Below are 27,076 nucleotides of genomic sequence, written 5' to 3' on the forward strand. Positions count from 1 at the left end.
GTCTTATGTTCTCTGGACTCTATGGCTGATTCAGATTTGTTATGATGTAGCTGTATGTAGGCTTTAACCTAAACTGTTAAAAGCCGCACGTAGATTTAGATGTTCCTGCTGCAGCCTTACAGTTCGTAGAGGCATGATTATGGAAACTTCCGCTTTGCCGATACAGTACATGATATGCCATATCAAACTCTAAACTGTGCTAGTCAAAAGCTGTAGTCTTGGCAGGCGTGAAACGCCCGGTGCGAAGTTTGTGAAGCTGCCACTCACACGCGCGTGTACGGTGGAAGCGACCACTGGATCTGGTGGTGATAGAGAACTTTTATTCAGGGATTAAATTGATAAAGATTTGAGAGGAGCCTTACATGCAAAATCGGAGTGTCAGGGATAAGATGTTAGTAAATACCAGATCATCTTCAGAATCTAGGATGATAATGTCGTATGACATGCAACTAATTTTCACAGATCAAATATGCATAACGAGTTGTCGCGGAATTATGAAATCCCGCGCTGTTTCGTGTGTTTACGCCAGCACCAACAGGCCCCAAGAGTAGACTTTAAGGAACTAGTCGCGATAAAGTTCGGTGACGTGCGCCGCACGAGCAAAACGGAGCCGCTCCACGTGATAGGCTTAATCAGAAATTATCTGTTTTGACCAACCACTGATAATGTTGGTTCTTGGTTGTCCGTCCACCTTGCACCGCAGTTCAAAGGGCCAGCCTGACTAGTATTTTACCTGGACATTCCCCATGCACCGGATGAGTGTTTCTAGGAGACGACAGCTCAAGCTTCGACTAAGAGTGGATCATTGCTCAGGTAAGAATCCCTTCCCATGATTTCATATAAACTACACACTAAAACTTGGAAGATATTTGTCCTTCAACCGATACACAGTTTGCAGGAAGTTTGACTGGAAATATCTTGCGGTCGGGTACACGGTTGTTGACCTCACCCTTACATTTATCGAAGCTTACAAGCAAGTGAAACATGAACGTGGCAGTGTTGATATTGTCACTAGCTCTAGTAAACCTAGCAAATAGTGCAAGCCCCATCGTGAACGAGACGCTAAGACGGTTGACGTCATCGAGATCACCATGACTGATTATATGATTGACCACAGATAAGACCCATCATATGATTATAACGGAATTTCGTTTCGTTAAGCAATAGGATGTATTCTGTGAGAAATGGTATACGTAGTGGATATTGACTTGAAGAGGGAAGTGCACTGTAGAAGGGAGGCTGAGAATCTTGATCTCGATGATGACCAGTCTCACGACTATTCAAGTCTATAGCAGTAACATGTGGTTCAGGGGGCTGAACCAGGTATGAAAGTATGAAATCCCATAATAATGAGCCGCACAGTCGGCGGCAATTTTCATACTTGGTTCAGGGTGGATGGTTCTGTATACAACGAAAGTATGCAATTCTGAAATCGCAGATTTGCACAGTGAAAATAAGCTCGATCGAATTGGTGAATTTTCTGAAAATTTGAGTAATTTAGCTCAGATTTTTAGCAAGCAAATTGGGCGAGTTATTAGTTTCCGGTGGTCGGCTTTGGGAGGATTAGGGTTCCCGTTGGTTAAAGGCGGGTGACACACATGGGCGCCGGTATGAAATTTCGTTCAAGGGTGACACATCCGGGCAGCATGAAAGACGGGTGACAGTCGGGGTCTGGAGTGCATTCTTCATCCATCACGCTCACCCCATTGGGCAGGAACAAATTAATGAAAGGACAAATGAAAATGGCAGTACTCGCCGTACCCACAAAATGACTTTTGCGCTAAAGATTAAGTCACACCTTTCCCCAGTAACGTGATCGGGAAGCGAGTGGATTATTTGCAATTTTATATGGTACAACACGTAAAATTGTACAATTTTTAGCCACCTATATCTTAACCACGCTAGCTGTTCTTATCCAGAAATTTATAATTTTATATTTTATAAATAATGTTACTCCGGCTCCATCATGTAATCCAAAAACACCATTCTGCCTTGGCCTCATTAAAGGGTAACGACAATTTTTTTAGCCGATACGCCCTTCTTCTGAAGGTTAAATGCTGTCTGGATGCTTTCAAGTCCCTTTCCAGCCACAATGGGCTCTGGAGCAGGAACAAAAGCCCCAGTCTCGAGAGCTTTAGGCAAGAAATCAACGTAGACAGCTCTGCCGACCCCGTTATGGGTGACGCTAGAGGCATTGACGTATTTACCTTTGACGCCGTTAAAGGCTCCTTTGATCTTGAAGGCAATTGTCCAGGAAACAAATGTAAGAGCTGTCCTCAAGAAGACAAAACGGTTCATCTGGGTTTTGGGAACGGGGTATGACACAAGCGCTATTTGTTTTTGACCTTCTGATGCTTGCAAGACACTCATTAATACCTCGGCTCCGCCGTCACCGATTGCCACTCCCCCGGCCGTTGTCTTGCCCTTTAGTGCGGTGGTCAGGTCCCGAACTATTGTCTTGCTCTTGTAGTCAAAGACCTGACTTGCGCCGAGGTTCTTGAGAAGATCAGAGTTTTTTGCTGATGAAGTAGCAAAGACCTCATAACCGGCTGCAACACCCAGTTGGATCGCGTTACAACCCACGCTGGTCGAACCACCCCAGATGAGCAGGGTCTGGCCAGTGGGGACCGGTGGGACTGTAGGATACCGAAGGGCTAGCTGATCCTCTTGGAATAACGCGGCGGAAGCGGTGGACAGGCCCAACGGAATGACCGAAGCGCTCTCGTACGAGACGGAACTCGGAATGTGGGAGGTGAAATCTTCCATGACTACCGTATACTCCTGGAACGCGCCCTCTGCTGAGCTGTTCACCTTTGCATCGATGCCACGGCAGTATCCCAAAACTCTATCACCCTTTTGGAAGCGAGTCACACTCTTGCCAACTTCTATAACCTCGCCAGCCACGTCCAAACCTAGGATGCAGGGATAGATAAGATGCTTGTACATAATATCGCCTTTGGCCTGAATCAGCCAGTCGATAGGGTTGATGGCGATGGCATGGTTTCTGATAACAATTCCATTGTCTGGTGCCGGAGTATAAGTCGCAGATTTGACCTCTAGGCTGTTGGCCTTCACAGCAGGTTGGTACGCAGCTCTGTTAATCGGCTGGATTTTCGACATGACAGCCTTTAGGAGACTGTCTAACAATCTCGTCAGAAGACTTCGCAGTGTGTAAAATAAGATAGAATCAGACAGGATAAAGATGTGGAAGGCAGTGGGGAAGGGCTCGTGAAATGTCGGATGATGTGTGTTTGCTTTAATAACGACGACAGAATCTTTAGGCGAGCATGATCAGGAAAGCCAGGAAATATATATTACTTAATATTTGTACCGGGTTCGCGGCTTAACTCCATGGGCCCAGCGTTAATTCCCGGGTGTGAGCCTGTAGCCGATAATCGTCTTAAGAGCGCCATGGAGAGAGCAAGCGGAGAGAGCCAGCGGAGCGTCGGAGGTGAGGTTTCGCAGGATGCCATTACTGTCCAGATATATCGCCAACGTGCATAGAGCAAAGGGCAAATAAAGAAGGAAGCAAGCCAAATTACTCAGAGAATTAACGACTCACATATTCAAGTGGTGTGCTGTATCCACATTGTCTATAGACCTCTGGAGGGTCGAGCGGAGGGTCGGACGGAGGATCGGACGGAGGATCGGACGGAGGATGCAGGATGGACGCCTGAGAACTGATTACCTCACGCAGCATATCAGATCACGATACGGCCCAACCTTCCGGCCCCTGGACGGGACAAAATCCAACAAAATTCAAGATAAGTACGGATTCATAAGAATTGAATATTCACAATTCGAATGTGAGTAATTGGATCTTGCATGCTTACGAATGCGAATGAATACATTAACAAAAACAAGCTTCTCTTGGCATCCGCACTTTAGAGGGTGTCTACCTTGGCCCAGCATATCCCTGCCGCTATAAATCTGAAGTCCCTGTCGCTTATGTATTAGACTCCATTGCCCAGATGCCATCCGGTCTCCGAGGATGACGAATGTAAAGAGGATTGATTAGCCAATGACGTGCGTGTAGTGAGCGCCTGTCCGCACACGCCAGTCTCAATTAGCAGCCTCTCCGTTCCTCTCGCTCGGCTACACCGTACGCGATTATTAACCTCGATCAGTCGATTTGACAGCTTCGATGAGCATAGAGCTAAATTTGGCTTTCGGTTCAGTAAGGACGAAATCCATGAAATCGTGCCTCATCTCCTACTCGACCAAATTCAGTGGTCTCGACCCTGCCGTTCGAATCCAGTGATGGCATTGTGCATCGTCCTTCGCCGGCTCGCATGCCCGACTAGTTACGACCTAACCTGACCCGGCTGCGTTTCTCAGTTCATATTTCTTACCACCCACCATGATTGCTGCTGCTTTAAGTGATAGTTTTCATTATGTTTGTCCAAACGAATCTGGTCATTATCATTTCGTTTAGTTTCTTGTCGGTCTACTTGTTTACGCTCTACTTGTTTGCTTTGGCTACTTCTCTTGGTTGGCGACTTTGCTTTTTTTCGGTTCCGTTGCCCATCGACCAGTGAAAGTCGTCTGCAATGGTAATGCTTCGTTCCTAAAAAATCCAAAGCCTCTGTAATTGCCTGATCAACTGTGATAGATTTAGCGCGCTCATTAGGGTCCTTACTCAAGGCTGACAATTGAAGATTTGTAATATCCTGTGGACGAACGTGAGAGCCCCCAATCTATTTCAGTATCTCTCGCCCATTCAATCTCCTTCGTTAGAAGCTATCCATAGAATAGCTGAAGGAAGTATAGTTTTCTGCCTCCTGTCTGGGAGCATCGCGTACTCTCGAATTTCGCTTTATTTGGTCCGAGCGGTCTAAATCGTGCGTATGGTGAGTGCCAACTGTTTTCGTAATGAATACGAGATAACTTGTCCACTTTCATTGCACTGTCGGACAGCCTTCATCTTGATGTTGCATTGATTTGCATCTCGCCAAGGAGTGTTACGTCGTTCCTTGTTGACCTGTTCATATTGTCAGGAACATGGTTGTTCCTGAGTGTATCGTACCGGACACGGCTATTGTCAACAACAGACATATATATTATTGGCTATATCTCTACCATAAACAGAGAGGAGAGAAGAACCACTTATATAAATGGGGGTTGCTCCTGAACGCAAAAACGAATCAAAAGAACCAAAATAAACTTCTACCAAAATAACCACTAAGCGTCTACAAAAATATCCACTTGTGCGTAAGCTATTGACGGGCCTGTGCCTGCGTCGGCGATCGCCGAACCGTCGGAGCCCTCCGCCGGAGCAGCACTCGTGTTTATCTTTATTGGCTAGTTTTGTTTTCATTTGGAAGTTTTCATTGGTTGTAGAGGCTCGGACGGGGCGCAGGAATGCACATAAGGACGCGTTGCTCCCCCGCCGAGTCCTCATAGTGGATATTCTAAATATATTGTTGCAAGCCATCCCGCTAGCGTAACGTATAGCACGAACACACATTGATCCTCACACATATTCTCCACTGCCGTGAGCCATTCTAGTGTGTAGGCTTGCCGTACAAGCGGTATTCATAGTAAAATGTACCCGTATACAACCTGGCACTTGTATTCCTTCTTGTAAATTTGTATTGAGTACTCCAAGTGAATTTGAGTTTTCTACTGTGGGACTTCGATGCAAGATGTGAGGCATATTAATACACTAACACTTTGAGTTTGGAAACTCGAGTTGAGGTAGAAGTGGAATCAGTGATGTGTTACTATGGTAAGCGAAACATAATGACGCGTCTTTGGATGCTGTGGAAAACAAGAGCGGGCGAAATTATTGGCTTGCAGCGCACTCTACGAGTTGTCCTCTCAAGGTAGAAATGTTTATTTGCACCTGGATAACCTCCTTAATATAACCCCAATTTATCCTTGAGGTAAAAGTCGAGCCTGTCTTCGCAGCTACTTCCATGCGATTCCTTACCGAGCTGAGAAAGGTACGACTGTCAAAAGGGATGATATTATCCTCGATGTTGGCAGCTTGCCATGCATCGTGCGGGTAGAAATCGCTTATTTTAAGATTAAGCTTGACAGGGAGATCATCATTGGCGAGTGCGAATCCATCTTGAATCAGTTCCTAAACAGCCTGTATGTGAGCAGATTTGTTCTCTACCGGATCAATCGGATGATATCACTCGCAAATGTATCATGTGAATCTTGTCGCCAGACTTCAATGAAAGCTTTGTTCAGCCCCCCCAACCCACGTGTCACCCCTGTACTCAAGTGGACCATAGTAGCCTAGTGTGATGTTCGTTTCGACGGTTTCAGCAAGGTGCAAAATCTTATCATAGGGCAGTTGAACATCTAATCGCTGCTCTGGTGTATTTTCTTTCAGAAGCGTGAATGCGTGTTGTAATTAGAAAGAACCTCCGAGTCTGTAACTGACATCTTTTTTACTATCTCAGTCAATACAGGGTATTCCGTCTTGTCGTTCAATTTAACTCGTTTGCTGCGGTCTTCTGCCTGGTCGCTGACCGGATGGCTGCCGGGGTCGGTGTTTTCACCAATGGCACCTGTTGACTCGTCCGCGACCTTTTTCTTAACTGTAGCCCCCGTGGCACTTCCTTCGGGCTTTGTCTCATTCTTTTGGCTAGATTCGGCGAGATCATTGACAGACGGAATCGCGATCGGCGCCACGTTTGCACCAAGAACTGCTGCACTTATATTTAAACTTTCTCAGGCAAAAATATGATGTGGTGCCTAAAGGTTAGTCCCGACATTCGTACCATGCCATCACAACTTTGAAATAGCACCACCGGGTTTGCGGCTATAGGGCTCAAACTAAAATTCTCTACTACTTGTGCGGTAAAACCTAGATAAAGGTATTTTTTGGATTCCAAATTGAAAATTGGTGGAATGTTTGTTCAATGAAAAATGAGGGTACATTGGTCCTTAACTATGGGAAACGAAAATTGGCCGCGGCACATTAATGTATTACCCTCCGTTTCCTAATTAGGCTAGCGTAATTGCCTCATTGACTTGAGCATGAGAGAGACACCGGAGCAGGGGTTGAGGTTATACGGACAATATCTATCCTTGCGCAGTTTCTGGATATCTTTCAAAGCGTTTAGCGCGCAACAGCATTAAATGCAAGCGAATGTGTTCCATCATAGCGTGAACTGATGGCAATGACCGAGCCTCCAAGATCCAGCTGTACCCTAAACGCTGTTTATAGAACGAGGGAGCATTCCCGCAATTTTAGAGTTATTCAGGGTAAGCTGCCTCGAAGGAGTAAGGGGGCGCAGAAAATTGTCTGAGGGGGGCGAAGAAAATTGTCTGAGGGGGGCGAGCTTATTTCCTCCGTGCGGGGTTGCCCCCTGCCAGGAAAAACCCGAACCCAATAATCCTGCAGGTATGGATTACGCAACAGGAGGCTAGATGAAATGGATGGAAATGGAGGTTCAGTCAACAAATGGAGGTTCAGTCAACGGAAGGAATTGACTGAACCTCCATTTCCATCCATCCATCATTTGACAAAATGAGTGAAGTGCATCGCCACCCTGCCACAGAAGTTACTATGATACTAGAAGTGACACGACTGTTATCAGATAGAGAGCTGCAAAAGCCAGTTTATCTGAATTGATAGCATACGATATGGTTAGACATTATAAGGGCATAAGCATGCAGAAAATTCCATTGAGCACAGACATACAAATACAAGCTTTACGAAGGTGTGTCCAATATCTTCAATATCATCTCAACAATGAATTATGTAATATCGGGCGCTTCAAACTTGAGATCGAGTTGCAATCTCGACATTGTTTCCATCTGGGTCAAATATAAACGCGGCATAGTAGTCGGGCGCATAATGTTCTCTAATACCTGGTTTTCCGTTATCTTGACCGCCAATTTTAACAGCCAATTCATAGAACTCTTGAACTAGTTCTCTGCTATCGGTTTTGAATGCGATATGGCTCATGCCAACCGGCTTAGAAGGGTCATAAGCGAATCCAAATTGATTGGCGTAGCCGGGGCGCTCGTAGCCCACGTAGCCGTGTTCTTCTGAACAAAATGGAATTAGATAGTGCCGTAAAATATTCTACGAATAAAAGGTAACTTACCGAAGTCATGTTTGACTTCAGCGCCAAGAAGAGTGAGAAGAGGTTCGTAAAACTCGCGAGCCTTCTTAATGTCCTTGACATAGATAGCAAAGTGGTCAATGAGAGCCTTGGGTTCTGCCATTGCTTTCGTAACGAGACTTGAGGCGCTGGGAAACGATGTCACGGAAGGTCTCCCTCGGGGTCGGGGAGCTTTTAATATGCTGTACTGATGGTCCAATGAAATGGCTACTTAGCGCTAAAATGAATCGAGAAAATGTCAGAGATCGAATTAGTCATATGGCTTGGCGTTGAACGCAGTTCTCTGTCCGTCGGCCGTACTGGCGCCGCGCGTGCAGAAAAAGCAAGTACGTCCGACGCGCGCTGTCACATGATATTTAATCCCAGACATGCGTTAGGAAAGCAGCGGTCCGCTGAGGAGAGAATACTTGTCGCCGTTGTCGCACAACTGTTTTGTTGCCATAAGGAATCGTGGTGCTAATTAAGAGGTGACCATAGCCATGCTGTAGATGTCTGTATATAAGAACTTGGATCTTTTTGTCGCATGTGTGGCAATCTATATGGTGCATCCAGTTTAGTCCCGAAATTGTACTATTCCCACAACAAGATTTTATTATGTCAACAGAATCATACGTAGTCCCTTGAAAATGTAAATAACCTCATAGCTGCTTTATTCTAAATCGTTTGCACCGATTTTTATTTGAAAAAAATAAAAATTGAGGGACCTCTACCACGAAGAAAATTTCGGGTACGAGGGTCCTTAACACGTTCAACGTCAACACACTTTCTCGATAACTACAACTGCACTAATCCCACCAGTCAGTTGAATTCCTGTGGAAAAGGTTAGGAAGTTTGCTAGGAGATTGTGGCGATTCATTGAAGCGTACACGCGAAAGGATAAGGGGAGCTTCCTTGAGGTCGAAAAGCAGCATATATTGTAAAGACATACAAGTCACACCGTCGATTACCTGTAACGATGGACTTCAGCCAATATAGTGAGACAGAGCAATACATGTCTGAGGAAGCCGAATGATGAATTGATTTTGTTTCTTGAAATGTGCATTGTTTTCTAAATAGATGACATATACGTGCACACTTATGTTATAAATACGCTGTATATCTGTACAATATGTGACAGTTATGCGGTCTAAATTATGAAACAAAATAGAGTTTTTTTGGGACTAAACTGGATGCACCATACATATGTTATCCAACTCTTCAAGCCCTCGAACGAAAGCGAACAAAAATCCCTGGAATTAGCTCTCCTCGACAGCATCGTGTTCATTTTATTGTTAAAGGGACATGTTGATCGAACCTACACAGGAAAACCACAAATTACAGGTCATAGATTCCAACGCGTCAAAAAGATTTTAGACCTCACATTTTATGTATGACACAAAATAACAGTTGGTTACGAGAACGACCACGGATTGTGTAATATAATAGGGCAAATGTCCAAAATACCACTGGCCGCCGTACCGACCTTAGCTCGTCCATACTCTGGCCGCTGGGTGATCTCTTGCTTGGGATGTACGACAATATTGTGTGGGAAATCGTCGTACCTGTCACACAGTCTGCGCTTGCATATATTCGCGGGTATTATGACGCATAAAAAATCCAAAAAAACTTCAGGGTATAAATGGCCAGCGTTGAATGTCGTCAACCAAAATAAGCAATCCGCCCCAAAGATGGTACAGGCTGCACTCGACTTGACCTGCCAATCTGTATAGACAGGTCTGTCGGCAAACACCCAAAATAGTAATCACATTGTTGAGAAGCCACCATTTGCTGAGCGCAAATTAAATCTGGCAACATAGCTAAGCGTATTTCGGGCCAGTATAATAAATAGCCTTGTCAGCAGCCTGATGGTGCGTAACGTACCAACGGGGTCGCGAGAAAACGAGCCTCGAGCACAGAACTGAAAATATTAAGGTGCGAACAAATCGGCGTACGACACTCAATTCCTAAAGGTATATGAAACTATCAAAAGAGGGGAGCTGAACTACGATTACGGGTATCTGTCCACTCAGTAACTTGGCCTGGCAGCCGGATTTATTCCTCGCAAGACATCAAAGCAGTGCCTCTTGTGTGCTCGACATTCTGTCACCCGAGCGTCCACATCCGCTTTCGAAATGCCGGAGAGGTCAGTATCCTTGGACACTCTGAACAAGCGATGACAGTCGTGCCACACCAGGCTTCAGATCCGGCGAATGCAGTTGCCTTTTAAAGATCAGGCATATTGATAGCTGCTGGCAGTGCTGCTGGTATCTGGACTGTAGCCACCTGGCCGCATATATATGACACCATAGTGGTGACGAGAAAGAGGTGCTTACAAATGCCATTTTTTCCAAGCGTTAATTATGCACGAATATCGTAGCAATTTGGTGTGCATGCCTTCTCCCTCATCAACTTCACGATCGATGTGTAAAACTGGTCTAGATTCGTGAAAGATATTACTCTCAAGGTCCCATCATCCATTTGCCGTATCACGTCATCGATATCATCGATCAAGAGTTCCTTCGCTAGCTTCAGCGACTCTATTTCAGATTTGTTATGCCGATATTTGTGCATCCCAGATTCACCTTTGACGTTAGTCACCCTCAACTTTCGTGACGACAAGCGATACCACTATGACTCGCTGCATTGCACAAAGTCATTGGTTAGCTCTGAATTCTGCTCACATTTGATTTTGAAGTTTTGCCATTTCTGATCGAACATTTCTGTTGTAGGGGCATTCCTCAAGTCGAGCAGAAATTGCTTGAACTCCTTTCGAATGACTTTAGCGGTTGAAGAACTCCCCTGGACTCCTTGATCTGCTTGTCCCACGCTCGATATAAATGCCAGACGCAAAACAATATCTTTGCTTGCGGCCACACATACTCGATGCCGCCTCTCTCTGCTTCTGAGCAGTCAATCAAGACTACCTGGGGAGAATACCTCTCACAAATTCAAGAAACCTAATAAATGGAACTTGCGCCACTGACTCAGTCCACATGAATGCGAGCGGGACTCCACATCCAGTGGCATTGTCCCGGCCTAAATTTGTGGTGAGATACATCTTGCGGCCTGACTCATCCCTGCACACATTATTAGTACGTTACTTCGCGTCTCTTAGAAATGCAGCTGATGTTCTTCACCTACCGCACTTGGACGGAGCGTTGGTAGTGTGCAAGAGATATCAAGATTATCCATAGCTTGCTCGAATTCTGTACGCTTCGCGTGAGCTCGTCGTCATCAAGCGGCTCGTCTGCCGAGAGGCAGTGGAAGTCTGCATCGAGAAATTTGTTTAGACGTCGGTTTGGTTACCTCAAACACCTGTTTGACTATTAGCAGACTTAACGACCCACGCGCTCAGTGAAACGCCCTGATCTATCTGCCAACATAAACCACACGGCCTGCTTGACTGTGGGGACTTGACCAGACGATTACAACACGGTCCTACAGTTATATATATAGCCTACTCAATTGCACATCTCGTATATCTACCTAGCTCTCGAGTTTGCAATATAACTTTAGTTATACACAACATTGACGCTATTTCACTTTTACTGGTATTTCTTTTAGAACTCTTAAATCGCGTCGCGTTATTAGCGATAAGTTGATTTATTTTATCTCGCAGGAAATTATATCTTAGGCCCGTGTTGTTACTAGCGCGTTTTCAGTTTAACTACGTTTATAAATCCAAGTTTGAAGAAATACCTTGAGAAACTTGCGGATAGCGAAAAATATGAAGATCCCTACATATAGACGCGTTTATGATTCTGTCCTGAAATACTAACTCTACTTGCTGGTCTCAAGGAAGTTCTCTGGTAAGCCGAGGCTTTGATCAACGTATTGCTGTGGCTTGTGCCTGATTCTCTGAATAACATTTCCCAGTCGCTGAACTCCTTCAACCAAATCGTCTTCAGAAACATACGCAAATGTAAGGCGGATGTGACGATTGAAGTTATGATGCTTGCCGCTGTTGTCTCCCTGAACCTCAAACATCGCTCCGTTGCCCACAATGAGATTCTCTTTATGCAATGCCACTTCCGCTACGAGCCTAGACGGTATATCCTTCGGGAGAGTAAGCCAAACAAAGTAGCCGCCGTAGCAAGCACCGTTTGGTAGACTGGACTCACGACACTCGACACCGAGCGGCGCTAAACGCTGATGAAAAGCTTCCATAAGCAGGCGGTGACGACGCTGCAAGGTCGGCCGAATGATCTTAGATAGATGAGTCTGAAGGTTGTCAGTCCGTAAGAGCTCCGCCAAGATCGATGCACAAAATTGGCTTGGTGAACCCCCGGACATCGTTGACCCGGTCTGTGAAAGACCAAAGGAGAACGCTTTTGAACCTTCAAGCCATCCCGTCCTGATTCCGGGACCCACCATTTTGCTGAAAGTTCCATTACTCACTGCATAACCAAAGCCTCGCGTGTCTTCAGGCGCTTGGCCCATGGCCAGGTCAATGTCGCATAGCCGCGGCAGACGCATCTCTGGAACTTCGAGGTTCTCTGCCGAGCCATGAAGCGGCCACTGAAGGAAGTCGTAAACATCATCACAGATGACAAGTGCGTCATATTTGCGAGCCAGGGTCACAAGGTCTTTTCGCCGGCGAAGAGACATCGTCTTGCCGGAAGGATTGGCACACGTAGGCACAACATATATGACATGGCGATAAAACTTGTGGTATTGTCTACCATCCTTAAAAAGCTGTAATCTGTCAACACTTTTCGTCAAAGAAAGGGTTGAACCCTTGAGGACAAGGGATATTGGGGAGCACCACCTTGGGAGAAGTGACCGCCGGCTGCTGTTCATCAACGTTTTTGATCCCTTCCTCTAACTCCACCAAGTCAATACCTTCTTCATCCTCTGAAAACCCTCTGATTCTTCCTTCGAACCCTGCATCTCGAAAAATAGCGCAAGCAAGGTGGTAACAAGGGACTACCATCCATATTGCGCGCGTATATGCCGGGTCTGTAAAGCTCTGCAGAATGCACGCAATATTCTGACTGGCGCCACCAGAAATGCAAATTCGATCGGGATCGCGAGAGACATTGTAGTGTGTCGAAAGCCAATCTGACAATGCTTCGCGAAGAGGTCGGTAGCCCGGATCATCGCCGTATTGTAAAGCAGCTTCGTAAATGGACGGGTCAGACAGAACATGCTGGGCAGCAGCGGACAGTTGGTGCGCCGGAAGAAGGTCAGGCGCAGGCCAACCACGCACCAGGTTGATACGCCCGACGGCAAGTGACATGGTCTTTTCCTTGTTGAAGTCTTTCGATGACCTTGACCGGACACAAAAAGTATGATTGGAGAATAGATTTTGACGAGCACGATCGTGTGTGGACCTCCCCTAAGCCTGGCACACTGGCAATGCGAGGATGGCAGAAGGCAGAAATATAGCTAAAAGTCTGACCCCGGCCATAGACGGAAATCAAGGTCCATTGTTCCCCCCTCTCATGGAGAAAGCCCAGAGTTGTAAAGTGACCCTAACCCCTTTTTGTCATGGTTAGGGTCTTGACTTCGGGGGTTCTTCAGCCCGTCAGAATTGTAAACAATTGCTGCGATCTCATCGCCGAGTTACATTCAACTGTGAGCAGAATTCTCTGTCGTATTCGACATTAGTCTCTTCTTCTGGACTTGTTCATTGTGAAAAGATCATCGATATGGACCCTGACGACGAGAAAATGTCAACTTGAGATACATTTTTTAGGCTTATGTCTGCTCAATTCTAAGGTGGAAATGTACTGGGCAGCAGGCGGATTGGCGGATTTGGTGGATAGGATATCCGCCAAAAAAAACATGAAATCTTTTAAACAAGGTAGAATAATCTTATATGACGGCTGTGTAAAAAGGCCACCTATTACCATCGCACTTATGACAGACATGTGTCGCTAATCAACAATGATTTCTAATCTCTCTGGTAGGGCCAGTCCAGAGCTGTCAAACTCTGCGTACGCACTCTCGAGAGTTGGAATATCTGTATTCAAACTAGAGGAAACGAACGTACGCACGACAGATCAATATCACAGCTGTACTAAGCAGGTGGTTTTCTAATGTTGTAGTAATTCATGCGAGATAAAGAACTGGGTATATAGGGTGGGCATTTTATTTTATCATTGGGGCCGGGAAGGAATAAGGATGGACCCAAACAACCCAACCAAGTCCAAGTAATGCTATATTGGCCGACACCTACACCGTCGTGAGCCGATAGATCATACCTAGTATAGTAATACGAAATTCATGGGCGTAATATATCCATATCCCATGTTGCATATCGTTTACAAGATTTTAGCATCCAGCTAAGTATAATTTGCTCGATCCTCATATTTGTCAAACACAGAGCCCGTTTTCACACTTATATCCACTCTTGCAAGGCGATGACGGAGAGCAACCAGCCCAAACAACCCCATCTGCAAGGCTTGACCATGCCATTAGTGCACTCATTGTCGCCTTTGCATGGACTTCGAACGGAACAGTTCCATCCGAGACAGCCCCACGTACAAGCGTCGCAGACACCGTTATTGCATTCGTTCTCTCCTTGACATGGCGATGAGGAGCTGCATGACCATCCTTGACAATCCTACGTACAAGGCTTACAGACACCATTAACACACTGGTTGACATCCGTGCACGGACTAGATACAGAGCACGACCAGCCGAGGCACCCCCATGTACAAGCGTCGCAGACACCATTGTTGCATTCGTTCTCTCCTTGACAGGGCGATGAGGAGCTGCATGACCATCCTTGACAACCCCACGTACAAGGCTTGCAGACACCCTTAACACACTGGTTGACATCCTTGCACGGACTAGATGCAGAGCACGACCAGTCCAGACATCCCCAAGTACAAGCTTCGCAGACACCATTAGTGCACTCCAGATCTCCTTGACAAGGCGATGAAGAGCTGCATGACCATCCTTTACAACCCCAGGTACAGGAAGATGAACTTGTGCCGCCTGTTCCATCTGTAATAGCCTTGGCATTGCTGCTAGCTGTAAAGTACTTGCTCCAATCAAATACCGACTTCGTATTCAAAGCCTCCTTTAAGTACGTAGAGAGAGTAGCAAACGCACTGGAGGATCCTCCATCCACTGAGATCTCGTTGTTACCGCAGGAGGAACAAGATTCACTTCCACTCATGACATCCCAATATGTCCATGGAATGCCAAGTGCATTCAGAGAATGTGCTTGCGCTCTAATATCACCATTCTTCTGATAGACCCATTCTTCTGCCATCAGAAGCTTGCCATATTTCAGAGCTTTTGGCACGAGAACACCATTGGGACTAAGCAGTTTGCACCAAGGTTGTCCAGCATCAGAGCTACCGGATTGCTGATAATATCCATGGATGGAAATATGTCAATTGCGGCACACGTGAGGACTTCGTTCGGCCAGTTAGCACCGGAAGTCGCTGGGGGTGCATCTCCTGAATCTGATCCACCTATTACGCCAGTGGCAACTGCGATGCCATTGAGTTTGACGGTGTTCTTGAGATACGTTGCAATATCACAAATCCATCCGCCAAGAGGATAAGCGCCAAGAGGATAAGACGGGCTGGCGACTCCGGGCACATTTTCGAGATCGATGGCAAGAATGACCTTAGAAAGTTGGCTCTATGAACTACCAGCAAAGTTTTGGATTTGTAGGTAGTAAGAATATGGGACAGCCGATTTTTATACGCAGCTCTAATAGTAGCATCCGTGTAGAAAGTTCACTCCATACCTTTGGATTTCATGTACGTGCAATAGGCATCGCACGGCAGCGTATAGCCAGCGATCATATTTGCATCGTGCAGACTCAATATGACTTCGCCTTGCTACTGCGGGTCGGTCCAATAACAATTAACTAGAATTGCTCTGTTCCGATTAGCAACTCTCCGTGCGCTGATAACTGGAATCAAACACGTCCGCCCTCTAAATTTACTGTGGATCTCTGTTGCCTTCCGAAAGTCTGTTACCTAAACTTGTAACCGATTGAACCCACGCATTTGCATTAGCGAGATGACGACTTCGATTGGACCCCCCCAACCTTCTCTGATGCAACGTATTTTGCATGGCCCGTCCGTGGTGGAGCATGCGGCGCTAGTTAATTGAGGCAGCGTGATGCCAATAATTCATTGATAGTCACCCTGAACGCCACCTTACTCTTTTAGGAAGACAATGCGAAGGCACGTACTATGGCCTGTACACTGCCTTGCCTGCATGCAATTGGCGATAATAATTGTTAGTCACTACATCCTCCAGTCTTCGTATCAACAAGAATAACCGTGAATAATATGCTGAACGCTTGTTCTTTAAAGTTGTCTTTATTTTAGTTCATCGGTTATAATTAGGGCAGTGACGAATACGAATATTCGCAGAAATCAGCTGTATTCGTTATTCGCATTCGTAATTCACAAGCATATTCGAAAAATTTATTCACAAATTTAAATTATGCGAATAATTATTCGCAGAATAAGCCTGCCACTTCTCACTCGTCCTTTGGTTCAGTGGACAACTCCCTGACGCCGGGAAGGGTAACCTGTGTCGTAGCGAATTTTCTGGCTGAGACCTTTTGCTGAAACAGGACGTTGAGCTCCCCGTAGGTCCGGCCGATAGGTTCTGGAATACAGAAATACGTATACACAATAGACAAGGCGCATGTTCCGCCGAAGAAAAACCCCGCTTTCGCGCCCCAGTTCCATGCCAACGGGTTCAGCATATAGGGGGTAATGACGTTGCTGATGATATTGAGGATATTGTACGACGCACGCGCCAGCACAACCGATTTGGTGCGCAGTTGGACGGACGGGATTTCAGCTACTAGTGTGTAGCAGACGGGGCCGATGGTGACATCGTAAAAGAACGCGTAGACCAATAGCAGAGAGCCGACAGCCCAGGCTAGTCGAGTCTTCTGGCTGCTGTTGGCGGAGTCCTCAGCGACGCCCAGGCCACCGATTACCAGCAGTGTCACAGCCAAAATGGCCAATCCCCACAGGTAAAGGGTTCGTCGGCCAAACCGCGGGAGCATCGCCCAGGCAATAAACACGCCGACAATACCGAGAGCATACTGTACGATTGTCATATTGAAGGCAGAGGCTGTCGGGAGTCCCGCTTGCACGTAGAAGTACGTTGAATAGATGCGTAGCCCCGTTCCAGATAAGATCTGAATGCACCAGACGCAACAAGCGATGATAGTACGGCGGCGATCGACCCCGTGGAAGCAATCCAGATAGCGGAAGCCGGTCCCGGCTTCCCGCTCCTTCTCTGTTGTCACCACCATCAGTGCAACTGCCTCGTCCGCATCAAACTCGATTCGATTCGGCGATGTTAATCGAAGGAGTGCCGCCTTGGCTTCATCCAATCGGTTCTTGCGGACAAGCCACCAGGGTGATTCAGGGGCAAAGGCAATTCCGACCATCAACGGAATGGGCCACATCCATTGCAGGGCGAAGGGAATCCGATAGGACCACTCGTCCGTTCGATTGAGCATGGCTCGTAGAACGCCGGAGGCAAGGAGTTGTCCCAGAACCTAATGGCCATACGATGGTTAGCTCAAGCATTTCATGCCGGCATTGTGAACCTTACCCAGCACAGGTTGACATAGGTGGTGAGATAGGCGCGCAGATGGGTAGGGGTCACTTCGGCGGCGTATGAGGTGGTCAATGTCTGGAAGACACCCCAGGGGATGCCCATTAAAACCTGTCCGATCTGCAGCACCTCGATACTGGGAGCAAAGAACGGAATGAAGATCAGGACGGTGATTAGGGCGAGTGACGCCAGCATCGTCTTGCGGAATCCGAAGCGCTCAGACACGTAACCGTTCAGGAGGAGGCCAATGATCGATCCCACCGAAGAACCGTTGTTGAGACCAGCCTGCCAGGTGGCTGTTATTTGATATTTGCCCGGTTTGTACTGATACCCGTACTTTTTCTGGAAGGCGGGCGCGGCGAGGAAGGTGCCCATGAGCTTCGTGTCGTACCCTTCCATGATGATCGCTAGGGACAAAAACATCGACCATGTAATTGCCTTGGGGTACAACCGGAGGGATGGCAGAAGGGTGAGTTCGTGTTCTCGTTGGGTGGCATGATTGGCTTCCTCCAGAACCTCCTCTAGGTAGTTCCAGGGGGTCGCCGTCTTATCCTCGACATGAGCAGAGGCCATTGTGAATTTTAGTATATATTGTGACCGAATTATGGTCTTATTTTGTTGAGGGCGCAAGCATAGTATTTATGCCCACGGGGTTTTAGTTGAAGCCGTTCATGGTCTGGGGAAGGCAAAGAAAGAAAGATCTGGGGTTATGGGGAATAAGGTTAAAGTTATGCAGCCGATCGCCGGTCGGCTACGTTTAATAAAAATCATAAAATGTCAACAGTTTGCTCGCGAAATGATGTTAGAAATTGCCTTCAAGGGAATTGAGGAGTATATAAGCGAGCCGACCGGCGACTGTGGCCAAGCCGGTACGGAGATGGAGTTTATAGAGTGTACACAAGCGGTCGGCGATCGCTGACTCGCCTTCAATAGGAACAGATTTATTTATTTATTATTATTTGGAACCTTTCAAGCATGGATTGATTTTTCTCTCAAATTCTTGCTCCGTATATTACTTTTCTCCTTTCCTTCCAACCCGATACATTTCATATCCATCCGACCATGCCACACCCGGTCCGACAACACGAGCCCAAGTGGTGGAAAGAAGCGGTGGTCTATGAGATCTATGTGTCCAGTTTTAAGGACTCCAACAATGATGGAATCGGCGACATCCCCGGCGTCATCTCAAAGCTCGATTATCTTCGAGACTTGGGGGTCGACGTCCTCTGGATCAGCCCCCATTACCAGAGCCCGCAGGTCGACATGGGGTACGATATTTCCGATTATCAGCAAATCCATGAGCCGTACGGATCGATGCAAGACGTCGACACTCTCATCGAACAGACCCATGCCCGGGGCATGAAAATCATCTTCGACCTGGTCATCAACCACACCTCCGACCTACATCCCTGGTTCCAGGAGTCGCGCGCATCACTTGACTCGCCCAAGCGAGACTGGTACATATGGCGTCCGGCACTATACGATGCGACGGGCAAGCGCTGTCCTCCCACCAACTGGCGGAGCAACTTCGGCGGCCCAACCTGGACCTGGGATGAACAGACCCAACAGTATTACTTCCACATCTATGCGCCGGGCCAACCTGATCTCAACTGGGAGAACCCGGAATGTCGGCGGGCCATTTATGATAACGCGATCCGGTTCTGGCTCGAGAAGGGTATTGACGGCTTCCGCGTCGACACGGTGAATCGCTATTCCAAGCGCATGGACTTCGTGGACGCGCCCGTCACCGACCCCAACGATGAGACCCAACTGGCCTTCCAGAACTTCACCAATGGTCCGCGCATCCACGAATACATCGCAGAAGTGCGGTCAGTACTCGCAGATTACGATGTCTTCACGGTCGGTGAGCTGCCCAACACGCCGGACGTAGCCGACGTGATGCCGTTCATCTCAGCGCGAGAGAAGCAGCTCGACATGGTGTTCAATTTTGACACGGTGTACCTCGGTCAAACGCCGGGCGATCGCTTCACTCTCCAGACCTTCAGCAGAGCCGACTTCAAACGCGAGCTGACCAAGTGGCAGACGGTGATCCAGGACACGGACGCCTGGACAACGGTGTTTCTCGAGAACCACGACCAAGGCCGATCCGTTTCACGCTTTGCATCGGATAACCCAGCTCATCGTGTCCAGGCGGCGAAGATGCTGGCCTTGGTGCTGGGTACGATGACGGGCACCCTGTACCTATACCAGGGCCAGGAGATCGGGATGGTAAATGCTCCACCCTCCTACCCGGTCGAGGACTACAAGTGTATTCGCTCCGTCAACCATTACAACAAAATCCACCGGCAGACCGGCGGTGATCCCGTCGCGTTAAGCCACGCATTAGATGCGCTGCAAAAGGTGGCTCGCGACCATGCCCGAGTGCCGATGCAGTGGGATGACTCGGCGAATGCAGGCTTCTGTGATGCCCAGACCACCCCGTGGATGCGCGTGCTGGATACCTACAGGGAAATCAATGTCGCCAACCAAGTGGGCAGAAAGGGCAGTGTGTTCGAGTTCTGGAAGAACACGATCCGGTTCCGAAAGCAGCACAAAGATCTCCTCGTTTATGGACGGTTTCAAGTCATTGAACAACATGAGGATCTCCTAGTCTTCGTCAAGGAGGTCGCCGACGGCAAAGTATCGTTGACAGTTGCAAACCTGAGCGACGAACCACGGCAGTGGACACTTCCGCCGTCGTTACCGGGATTAAAACGGTCGAATCTTGTCCTGAGCACTGGTAATGCTCAGGAGCTTCAGCAATCGCAGTTGACAGCGTTTGAAGGGAGGGTGTATGTTTCAGACAGCCCATGATGTTCAACACCCGAGACGGAGACGGTGAAATTGATGATACTGCGTACATATATGACAAATTGCAGCATATAATGCTATTTCTTTACACCTTGGCAGATCAGTGCACATCTGAACACCCACACAAACATATCCGATGGTCGTTGCTTCCAGCCGCAAGTCACTAGATGAATGGCGGCGGCATGCTGAACCGTTCGAGACAGAAGTATCTGGTATCAACCCTTTTGGCCCGCACAACCTGCTCCTCACTTATGCCCTGGGCAAGATTTGCCACGAAGTCGCTGTGCCAAATCGGGTTTTTTACCTCGCGTAGTGTTCCGACTGCCCAGCGACAATGGTCCGGATCTGTATGCTCGACCGCGTACATGAATAACGGCCATATGAAGCCGGGATCCACTGTAGATATGTCGAAGCGAGATTCGATTATGTGGTGAATGTGGTGCATGGCCTGCAGCGCTTCAGGGGACGCGGAAGGGGGTTTGCCGTGGGCACGGCCCAGGTAGATGATCTCGGTAAAGTAAGCAGCAGTACATAGATCGACGAGCCGGCTGACTGGACTTCTCAGTGTCGGGGAGAGTTGCTCTTGTAGCTGTTGTCTATCTGCACGTAACAATGCCGGCCGTCGTTGCCATAAGTAATGAAGAGTTTCTTGGATCTTCTGGGCCACTTGTTCAACTTCACTCTCATCAGTTTGAAACCCTCGCGAGCGGTGATGACGGTTCAATCCGGTGATCTGAATACTGATGTCTTGTACTTCCAGGTAAAACTCGAACAGTATGCTGGAGATGTCGCGCACGATTGTCTGATCTGGGTCGGGAGTTTGATCTTCCAGGGGATTAAGGGATGGTGTCTGACCTCGGTGGTTGCCCTTCAGGAGCCTGCTCACCTTGGGAGACAGAAGGCCTCGACCGCCCAGATGCAGGGTCCTGGCGTGAAGGATTTGGAACCACGCTTGGAGGCGACGTAGAACCGGAGACCATACGTACAGGGTAATAGCCTCCCAGGCTTCCAGATTCGCTACCAGGGCGCCTTCTGGCTTTAGCGTAATGGATACCGTCTCGTGTTGTGCCACGATTTCGAAGCAGCAGAGCAGGAAGGTGACGACCATGACCGTCTCGGGGTCATCCCCGTCTCGTTCCAGCATACTGGCATATCCACTCTTTGCAGCATAATAGGCTGCCATGGAATTCATGTTGTCGTCGTAGTTCGCCTTGGCTTTGTACAGCGACTCGACAGCAGAGATTGCCTGCCACACGACTGGATGACGGCAGGCCAGATCGACCATATATTGTTTCATCGGTTTCCAATTAAGATCATCGACGTTGGCGATGAATGGTGGTTCCACGTGCTCGACAAAATATGAGAAGGTCGCAGAATTCAACATAGGGGATGTAGCAGGTGCCAGGCCTAGGGAAGCGGCGTCGTCCAATGGCGGCAGCTGCGACCACGCGAAAAGAGGACTGGCCAAGCTTCCAGGCAAGCCAAAGCCGTGTGGTTGTTCCTGGGCGGTAAACCCTCTATTGGCGCCAAATTCCATTAAGTTCGGAGGCGGAGTCCATCCAAGTTCTGAAAGAATGAACGGTGCCGGTGATGGTGATGGAGAAGCGCCAGTAGGGGTGGTGGACGCAGCAGCAACATCGAAGCCTCCAGCACCAGCACCAGCACCAGCACCAACCCCAGACATGGTGGGTGTGGGTCTCTTTAACTGTTCTTGTGAGGTAGTGCGCTGGTAACGGCCAGAAGCCGAGCTCTCCCCATAGATACATGTGCGCTTCAACCGGCTGCAGTTGTAACAATATGGTCGCTGCTCGTCACACTTGACCTTCCTTCGGCGGCAGGTTATACAGCCACTTCGGACCCGGGCGCGCGGCCTGGTTAGCGCCTCGACATCATCTCGCATAGCTACGCTGCTGCTCGTAAACGACGTGCTTCCTGGTGATGAAATCACAAAAGATCTTGTGGACGTGGGAGGAAGGGAACTTTAGGTCTCTGGGGAAAAGTGCGTTGGATGCGGACGAGTGTGGGGCTACGCCAGCCGATAGCGGCCAATACGAAAGTGTCAAAAATCGAGGATTTTGACCTAGGAATTGATACGGACCCCGCAAATTTATGTAATAACCCTTTCATAATTTTTGTCAAGATCGTTACCATACACTACCACAGCAACTGCATTACTTGCCACTGTAGCGACTACATTCTATCATCTACTAAGAGCTTCTCTTTCTTCTTGTTATCTAACGTAATCCACAGCTATTCGGAAGACACAGCCATTCGGAACACCTCAAAACATCATACTAAATACGATATTTTACAACTTTATAATTCAACACCCAAGGCTTAGTATAGTCTTAGAGCATCTTTTGTTCAATATATCATACTACGTATGTTTACTAGGTCAGGAAGTATTTTGAGTCGTGACAATGTAGATATATATATCTACATCACTTGATCGCAGCGTATTTTTGGTAATGTAGGTAAACGATCATTCTCTGTATAACTCAGTTATGCTATGCTATTTCTAATGCTAAGAAGCAATATCCTATCAAAGATCGAGCAAAACCAACATCTCGTCGTTGATATACTATGGCCTGAGAATTCCCATTTTGTACGATGTTTTGGGGTGTTCCGAATGGCTGTGTGTTCGGAATAGCTGTGGATTAAGTTAGTTCTTCATCTGATTCTTCATCTGATTCTTTACTTGATTCTTTATCATCATGAAGCCACTAATGGAACAGGTCTTTGAGACTAGAGAGCAGTTACTTTCTTGCCCTATCTCATGGCTATGCTATCACTATTATCCGCTCCGCTCGAGATAGGAACATTTGTCTCGGTTGTGATAGAGGAGGTAATTATAAGGATCGGATTAATGCCGAAGACGGGGCGAAACGCCGGAAACAAGCACGAGACGAATTGGTTGCCCCTTTCGTGTCTATGCGAAGAAGCTTATTAGTTCTAATCAATGGGAAATCCATGTGAGAAACCCTATCATGAAGCTGATGATAATATGATAGGGCATCTAATAGCACGACGTCGACTGTTGACCGAAGATCAGAACCAGACTATTCAATATCTTTCTGATGTTGGACCAGCGCCACAGCAAATCCTTGGTCGAATACGAAAAGATCCTAATATCCTGATTAAACCAAGAGATCTCTATAACATTGGAACAGAATTAAGACGAAATAAACTCGGGGATAGGGCAGGACAAACCTACGGGTATTGTTACGAGGCACCCTCACAAAGGACTAAGGAAAGGCCAACGGGGAGTTACAGGCCTTCCCCGATTCTAAGTTGCAGTGAAAGGCAGCACTTCATAAGTGCAGATCTCCTATAGGGAGTCTATACCTAACACGCATTCAGCTCATGTCCCGCGAGGAAGGTGCAGCTCGTGTCTGCATGAGGGTCAGCTAATGACGATTCGGTGGCGAAGCCCCCTCGAATCCAGTGTGTTCCGGTTATGTTAAATAGCCCTAGCGAGTTGTGCAGTACAATCCCTAAGAATTAGTTTTTGTTCTGAATCTGACCCTACTATTCCTTGCTCCTCCATATCTGCTTCTTCTTACCTAGTGTTACGAACCTCGAGGCGCGGGGGCCGCAGCTAGTCGAGGGACAACCGAGAGCCAATCATCCCTCGGACGCTTTGCATTAGCGCCATCGCGTGCAGCTCCTGGTACTCAGGCGTGCCCACGAGGGCCCCATCTCGGCCCCGAGTAGAACATTCAGGAAGGGGAGCCGGAATCTGCCTAAGACTAACCGTGCTATCGTATACTCTCATACATGAGCAGACGGTTAGCGCGCTACAGGAAATGGCCGCCGGAAACCGAGGATATACTCCCAGGGCGACTTCACGGGAGTAGGCTCAGGATTATACGGTGACTCCAGATCTACCCCAGAGGAGTAGACCCAGGAGTAGGAAGGACTAGATATATAAGGACACTCATTTGGCATCATCTATTTAGTTCTCCGCGATCAATCTCACATTGTTACTTGGATACCACCTTCGGTACTTTGCACTTCACAGTTCACCTTGAAGACAACCCATCCTACAAGTAGGGGAGCTCACTCTGTGACTGACCTACTTGGCGCGCAGTCTGGCACGTCTTGCAAGATACTCAAAAGGACCCGAGTCCGTGTAAGGCTTAGCATAGCGACGGCACGGTCGCGAGATACTCTTGGGATCCGCAGTCAGTGCCTTCAGGGCCGAAACCAGCCGCCTCAGCACAATATCCGATTGTACCAGAGGATTTCTTGCTCAAGGATGCCGGGAGGAATCCCCTGGGGGAATTTGCCCACGAGCGTCAACCAAGCTTACGATAGGCTAACTTGCGTGATCAATCGAGGGCGAATGTTATCAGCGACCTATGTAGGGATTATAATGTAGACTAGCCTATCGCAGTCACCTTAAGTTGCAAGGCATACTTTACGTTGATTACATTACACTTGAGAGGAACATGAAGATTTGTATGTCCATACCTATATAGTCACGGCTATCTCCGGCCTATATGGCCATGACATCATATATGTTCAAATGTTAGCATTGCTTGAGTTAGGCATGTTTGCGCCTTTGCGCGTTCGAGTCCGTGGCCCTGCCCCAGTGATTCGCCTAGAGTATCCAGCCACAAGACCTTAAACCACAGGAACCTGCCCTGGGTCCTGGCTACACAGCCACCTGGCAGATAGGATCCAGGAGGAGTAATGGAAAGTGCAACGTATGATTGGTTCTCTGTTACTCATTACTCCACTTTGGAGAGGTATAGGACCTAGACTTTTGCGACAAAAATTCGGACAAGATCGGACCGGGTCAGGTCGGGTCGGGCCAACCTGGCCCCGAGTTTTGGGGCATTGTATTAGTTAGAAAGCGGGCAAAACTCGGGGCGGTATTAGTTAGAAAGCGGGCAGGTCTTCAAACCGCGGTCCAAAACTTGACTTGTCTTTGGCTCTAGGCCCGTGTTATCATTCCTTGGGCTTTTTTCATTTGAACACCCTGAGATTTGATTTCCCGCTCTCTGGCCTCTTCCGCCCTTCAGACAAAAACCCTATTTCCTGCCTAGGCCAATGTCCCCTTAGAACTAGTGAACAATGATCAACCACTTCCGTGGCCATGAGACCTCATTGTGTCAGGTTCTATTGCTTTCCTTACGTCGACAACGTTCATATATATAAGGCTGTTATGGGATCCAGGCATAATATGATTTATTGATTTGAACGGACCCTTCCTGCAGACCAAGAGCATCACTCGGCTAAATTACTGTAGGGAAATGTAATTAACTGGCTCTTGCTCTTCCGGTCATTGATCTTTTGGCCGCTCTTAATCTTTACCATTCCATTTTTGGACCGGGGGGACCATACCCCGACCATACATTACATCTCCCACCGCCTTCCCTAGTTTCGAATATGGAGGAGTGAAAAAATATGGCTGATAAACCTGGTGGGGTAGGGAGGCATTCGAAAATGCACATACCGCCGCAGAAGGTCGGTTGTTCAAACGGGGCACATTTCATCCAAAGTTCTAGATTCGACCTACTCTTCACCAATTCTTGCACGTTCTGGTTTGTTTGAAAGCAAATTGCTTCTTTGCCGCCCGCATTTATGGATCAATAAGCGTTTATTCTCCTCTAAAAATCGTTTACCGATCCATTTCATCGGTTCGGGATACACCTCTGAGTCCCAATGTAACATGTTCAGAGGCATCATAACTGTGCTTCCGGCGCGTAACCTCACGTCCTTCACATCATCGCCATTCTGGCGCCCGACTAATTGTGAGATCGTGAGATACGTCGCTTTAAACTCTGATATCATCTTTATGGAGTAATTCTAGATGATATAATATTATATTCCACCGAAAACTGTATATCTTTGACGTGGATGCATGTTGGCCCTGAGAATGCCCTTGATCGCAGTGTGATCATCTTCCACAAACTCAACCACTAGAAATTGCTGAATCAGTGCGAGGTTGTATGTATCCCACTCCTAAGAGGGTGTGAGAGAGAACAAATGATGAACTTGCGCGTGAAAGTGAGACTCGTCCTGCGCGCCACATATGCATCTCACATAATGGCGACACCTTGTTCCCTTGCTACAAGGGTCCAGGGCCCCTAATATTAGTTCTTCATTGTTTGCCAGATGAACTCCCTGGGTTGAAATAATTTCACAGTGAAAGAATTTAGACTAACGGCTCCCATGAACCTGGCAATTGCTGATTCTGGAGTACCTGATCGTCTCCTCCCAAGTCACTGCCAACGATGGATTTGCGCACCGTAGTATATTAAGTTTCTCATTGAGGACAATAAGGTTGGCGAGATTCTCATCTTTATGTCTCTGTCCAGTTAACCAACTCACTATATTTCCACAACTTTGCCATAGTAAGAACTGCCAGTAGGCCTATGCTAGTCCACAATTCCTGATACAATCAGCAAGTGGCAGTAGTATTCCGTGAAGTTGATGTACCACTCGCCAGTCGTGGCCATCTTTCATACCGTCGAACACCTCATGGCCATGACCATCCAGGTCTTGGACCAACTTCTCCGTCATATGATATGGTACACTACGAACGTTCTTTCAAATCGGAACTTTGCGGGAGATAAGATTCAGTGCATTATATCAGTTGGAACGATCTTGGCCAGTTCAAGGTTCGGATATCC

At 47.6% G+C, this 27,076-nt stretch overlaps 8 protein-coding genes across 8 annotated transcripts; 1 reads left to right on the plus strand and 7 right to left on the minus strand.

Moving 5' to 3' along the window:
• Positions 1-2,001: 2,001 nt before the first annotated feature.
• Positions 2,002-3,120, minus strand: V1508DRAFT_447992 (chaperonin 10-like protein; the record flags this gene model as incomplete). Its single annotated transcript, XM_066942455.1, has 1 exon — positions 2,002-3,120. The coding sequence occupies one exon, from the start codon at positions 3,118-3,120 to the stop codon at positions 2,002-2,004; it is 1,119 nt and encodes a 372-aa protein (XP_066795535.1).
• A 3,219-nt stretch (positions 3,121-6,339) lies between these two features.
• V1508DRAFT_397824 (uncharacterized protein) lies at positions 6,340-6,742 on the minus strand (the record flags this gene model as incomplete). Its single annotated transcript, XM_066938174.1, has 2 exons — positions 6,340-6,679; positions 6,735-6,742. The coding sequence occupies 2 exons, from the start codon at positions 6,740-6,742 to the stop codon at positions 6,340-6,342; spliced, it is 348 nt and encodes a 115-aa protein (XP_066795536.1).
• A 1,014-nt stretch (positions 6,743-7,756) lies between these two features.
• V1508DRAFT_331937 (Glyoxalase/Bleomycin resistance protein/Dihydroxybiphenyl dioxygenase) lies at positions 7,757-8,169 on the minus strand (the record flags this gene model as incomplete). The annotated part of the gene is made up of 2 exons (XM_066936647.1): positions 7,757-8,010; positions 8,070-8,169. Coding segments are annotated over 2 exons (354 nt in total), but the record flags the coding sequence as incomplete, so codon positions are not given.
• Positions 8,170-11,595: 3,426 nt separating this feature from the next.
• On the minus strand, positions 11,596-13,473 carry V1508DRAFT_418444 (pyridoxal phosphate-dependent transferase). The gene is made up of 3 exons (XM_066940465.1): positions 12,835-13,473; positions 11,766-12,761; positions 11,596-11,713 (listed from the first exon to the last, which is right to left on the minus strand). The coding sequence occupies exons 1-2, from the start codon at positions 13,303-13,305 to the stop codon at positions 11,847-11,849; spliced, it is 1,386 nt and encodes a 461-aa protein (XP_066795538.1). The 5' UTR covers positions 13,306-13,473; the 3' UTR covers positions 11,596-11,713; positions 11,766-11,846.
• A 911-nt stretch (positions 13,474-14,384) lies between these two features.
• V1508DRAFT_447999 (uncharacterized protein) lies at positions 14,385-15,628 on the minus strand (the record flags this gene model as incomplete). The annotated part of the gene is made up of 4 exons (XM_066942456.1): positions 14,385-14,785; positions 14,817-15,340; positions 15,430-15,496; positions 15,553-15,628. 4 exons carry the CDS (start codon positions 15,626-15,628, stop codon positions 14,385-14,387), a joined length of 1,068 nt encoding a protein of 355 aa, XP_066795539.1.
• An 808-nt stretch (positions 15,629-16,436) lies between these two features.
• Positions 16,437-18,197, minus strand: V1508DRAFT_439769 (maltose permease MAL31; the record flags this gene model as incomplete). The annotated part of the gene is made up of 2 exons (XM_066942236.1): positions 16,437-17,565; positions 17,622-18,197. The coding sequence occupies 2 exons, from the start codon at positions 18,195-18,197 to the stop codon at positions 16,525-16,527; spliced, it is 1,617 nt and encodes a 538-aa protein (XP_066795540.1). The 3' UTR covers positions 16,437-16,524.
• A 489-nt stretch (positions 18,198-18,686) lies between these two features.
• Positions 18,687-20,438, plus strand: V1508DRAFT_387112 (glycoside hydrolase; the record flags this gene model as incomplete). Its single annotated transcript, XM_066937835.1, has 1 exon — positions 18,687-20,438. One exon carries the CDS (start codon positions 18,687-18,689, stop codon positions 20,436-20,438), a length of 1,752 nt encoding a protein of 583 aa, XP_066795541.1.
• Positions 20,439-20,598: 160 nt separating this feature from the next.
• V1508DRAFT_387114 (uncharacterized protein) lies at positions 20,599-22,427 on the minus strand (the record flags this gene model as incomplete). Its single annotated transcript, XM_066937836.1, has 1 exon — positions 20,599-22,427. The coding sequence occupies exon 1, from the start codon at positions 22,333-22,335 to the stop codon at positions 20,599-20,601; it is 1,737 nt and encodes a 578-aa protein (XP_066795542.1). The 5' UTR covers positions 22,336-22,427.
• Between the last annotated feature and the right edge of the window lie 4,649 nt (positions 22,428-27,076).

The sequence above is a fragment of the Lipomyces doorenjongii genome (assembly GCF_038497915.1).
Source record: "Lipomyces doorenjongii strain NRRL Y-27504 unplaced genomic scaffold V1508scaffold_28, whole genome shotgun sequence".
In the NCBI taxonomy this organism is placed as follows: domain Eukaryota; kingdom Fungi; phylum Ascomycota; class Lipomycetes; order Lipomycetales; family Lipomycetaceae; genus Lipomyces; species Lipomyces doorenjongii.

Coding starts and splice junctions, on each gene's coding strand:
- V1508DRAFT_418444 (XM_066940465.1), bottom strand. CDS start 13,305: ATGTCACTTGCCGTCGGGCGTATCAACCTGGTGCGTGGTTGGCCTGCG. Junction 12,762..12,834: donor CGGCGGTCACTTCTCCCAAG/GTGGTGCTCCCC, acceptor GACAGATTACAG/CTTTTTAAGGATGGTAGACA.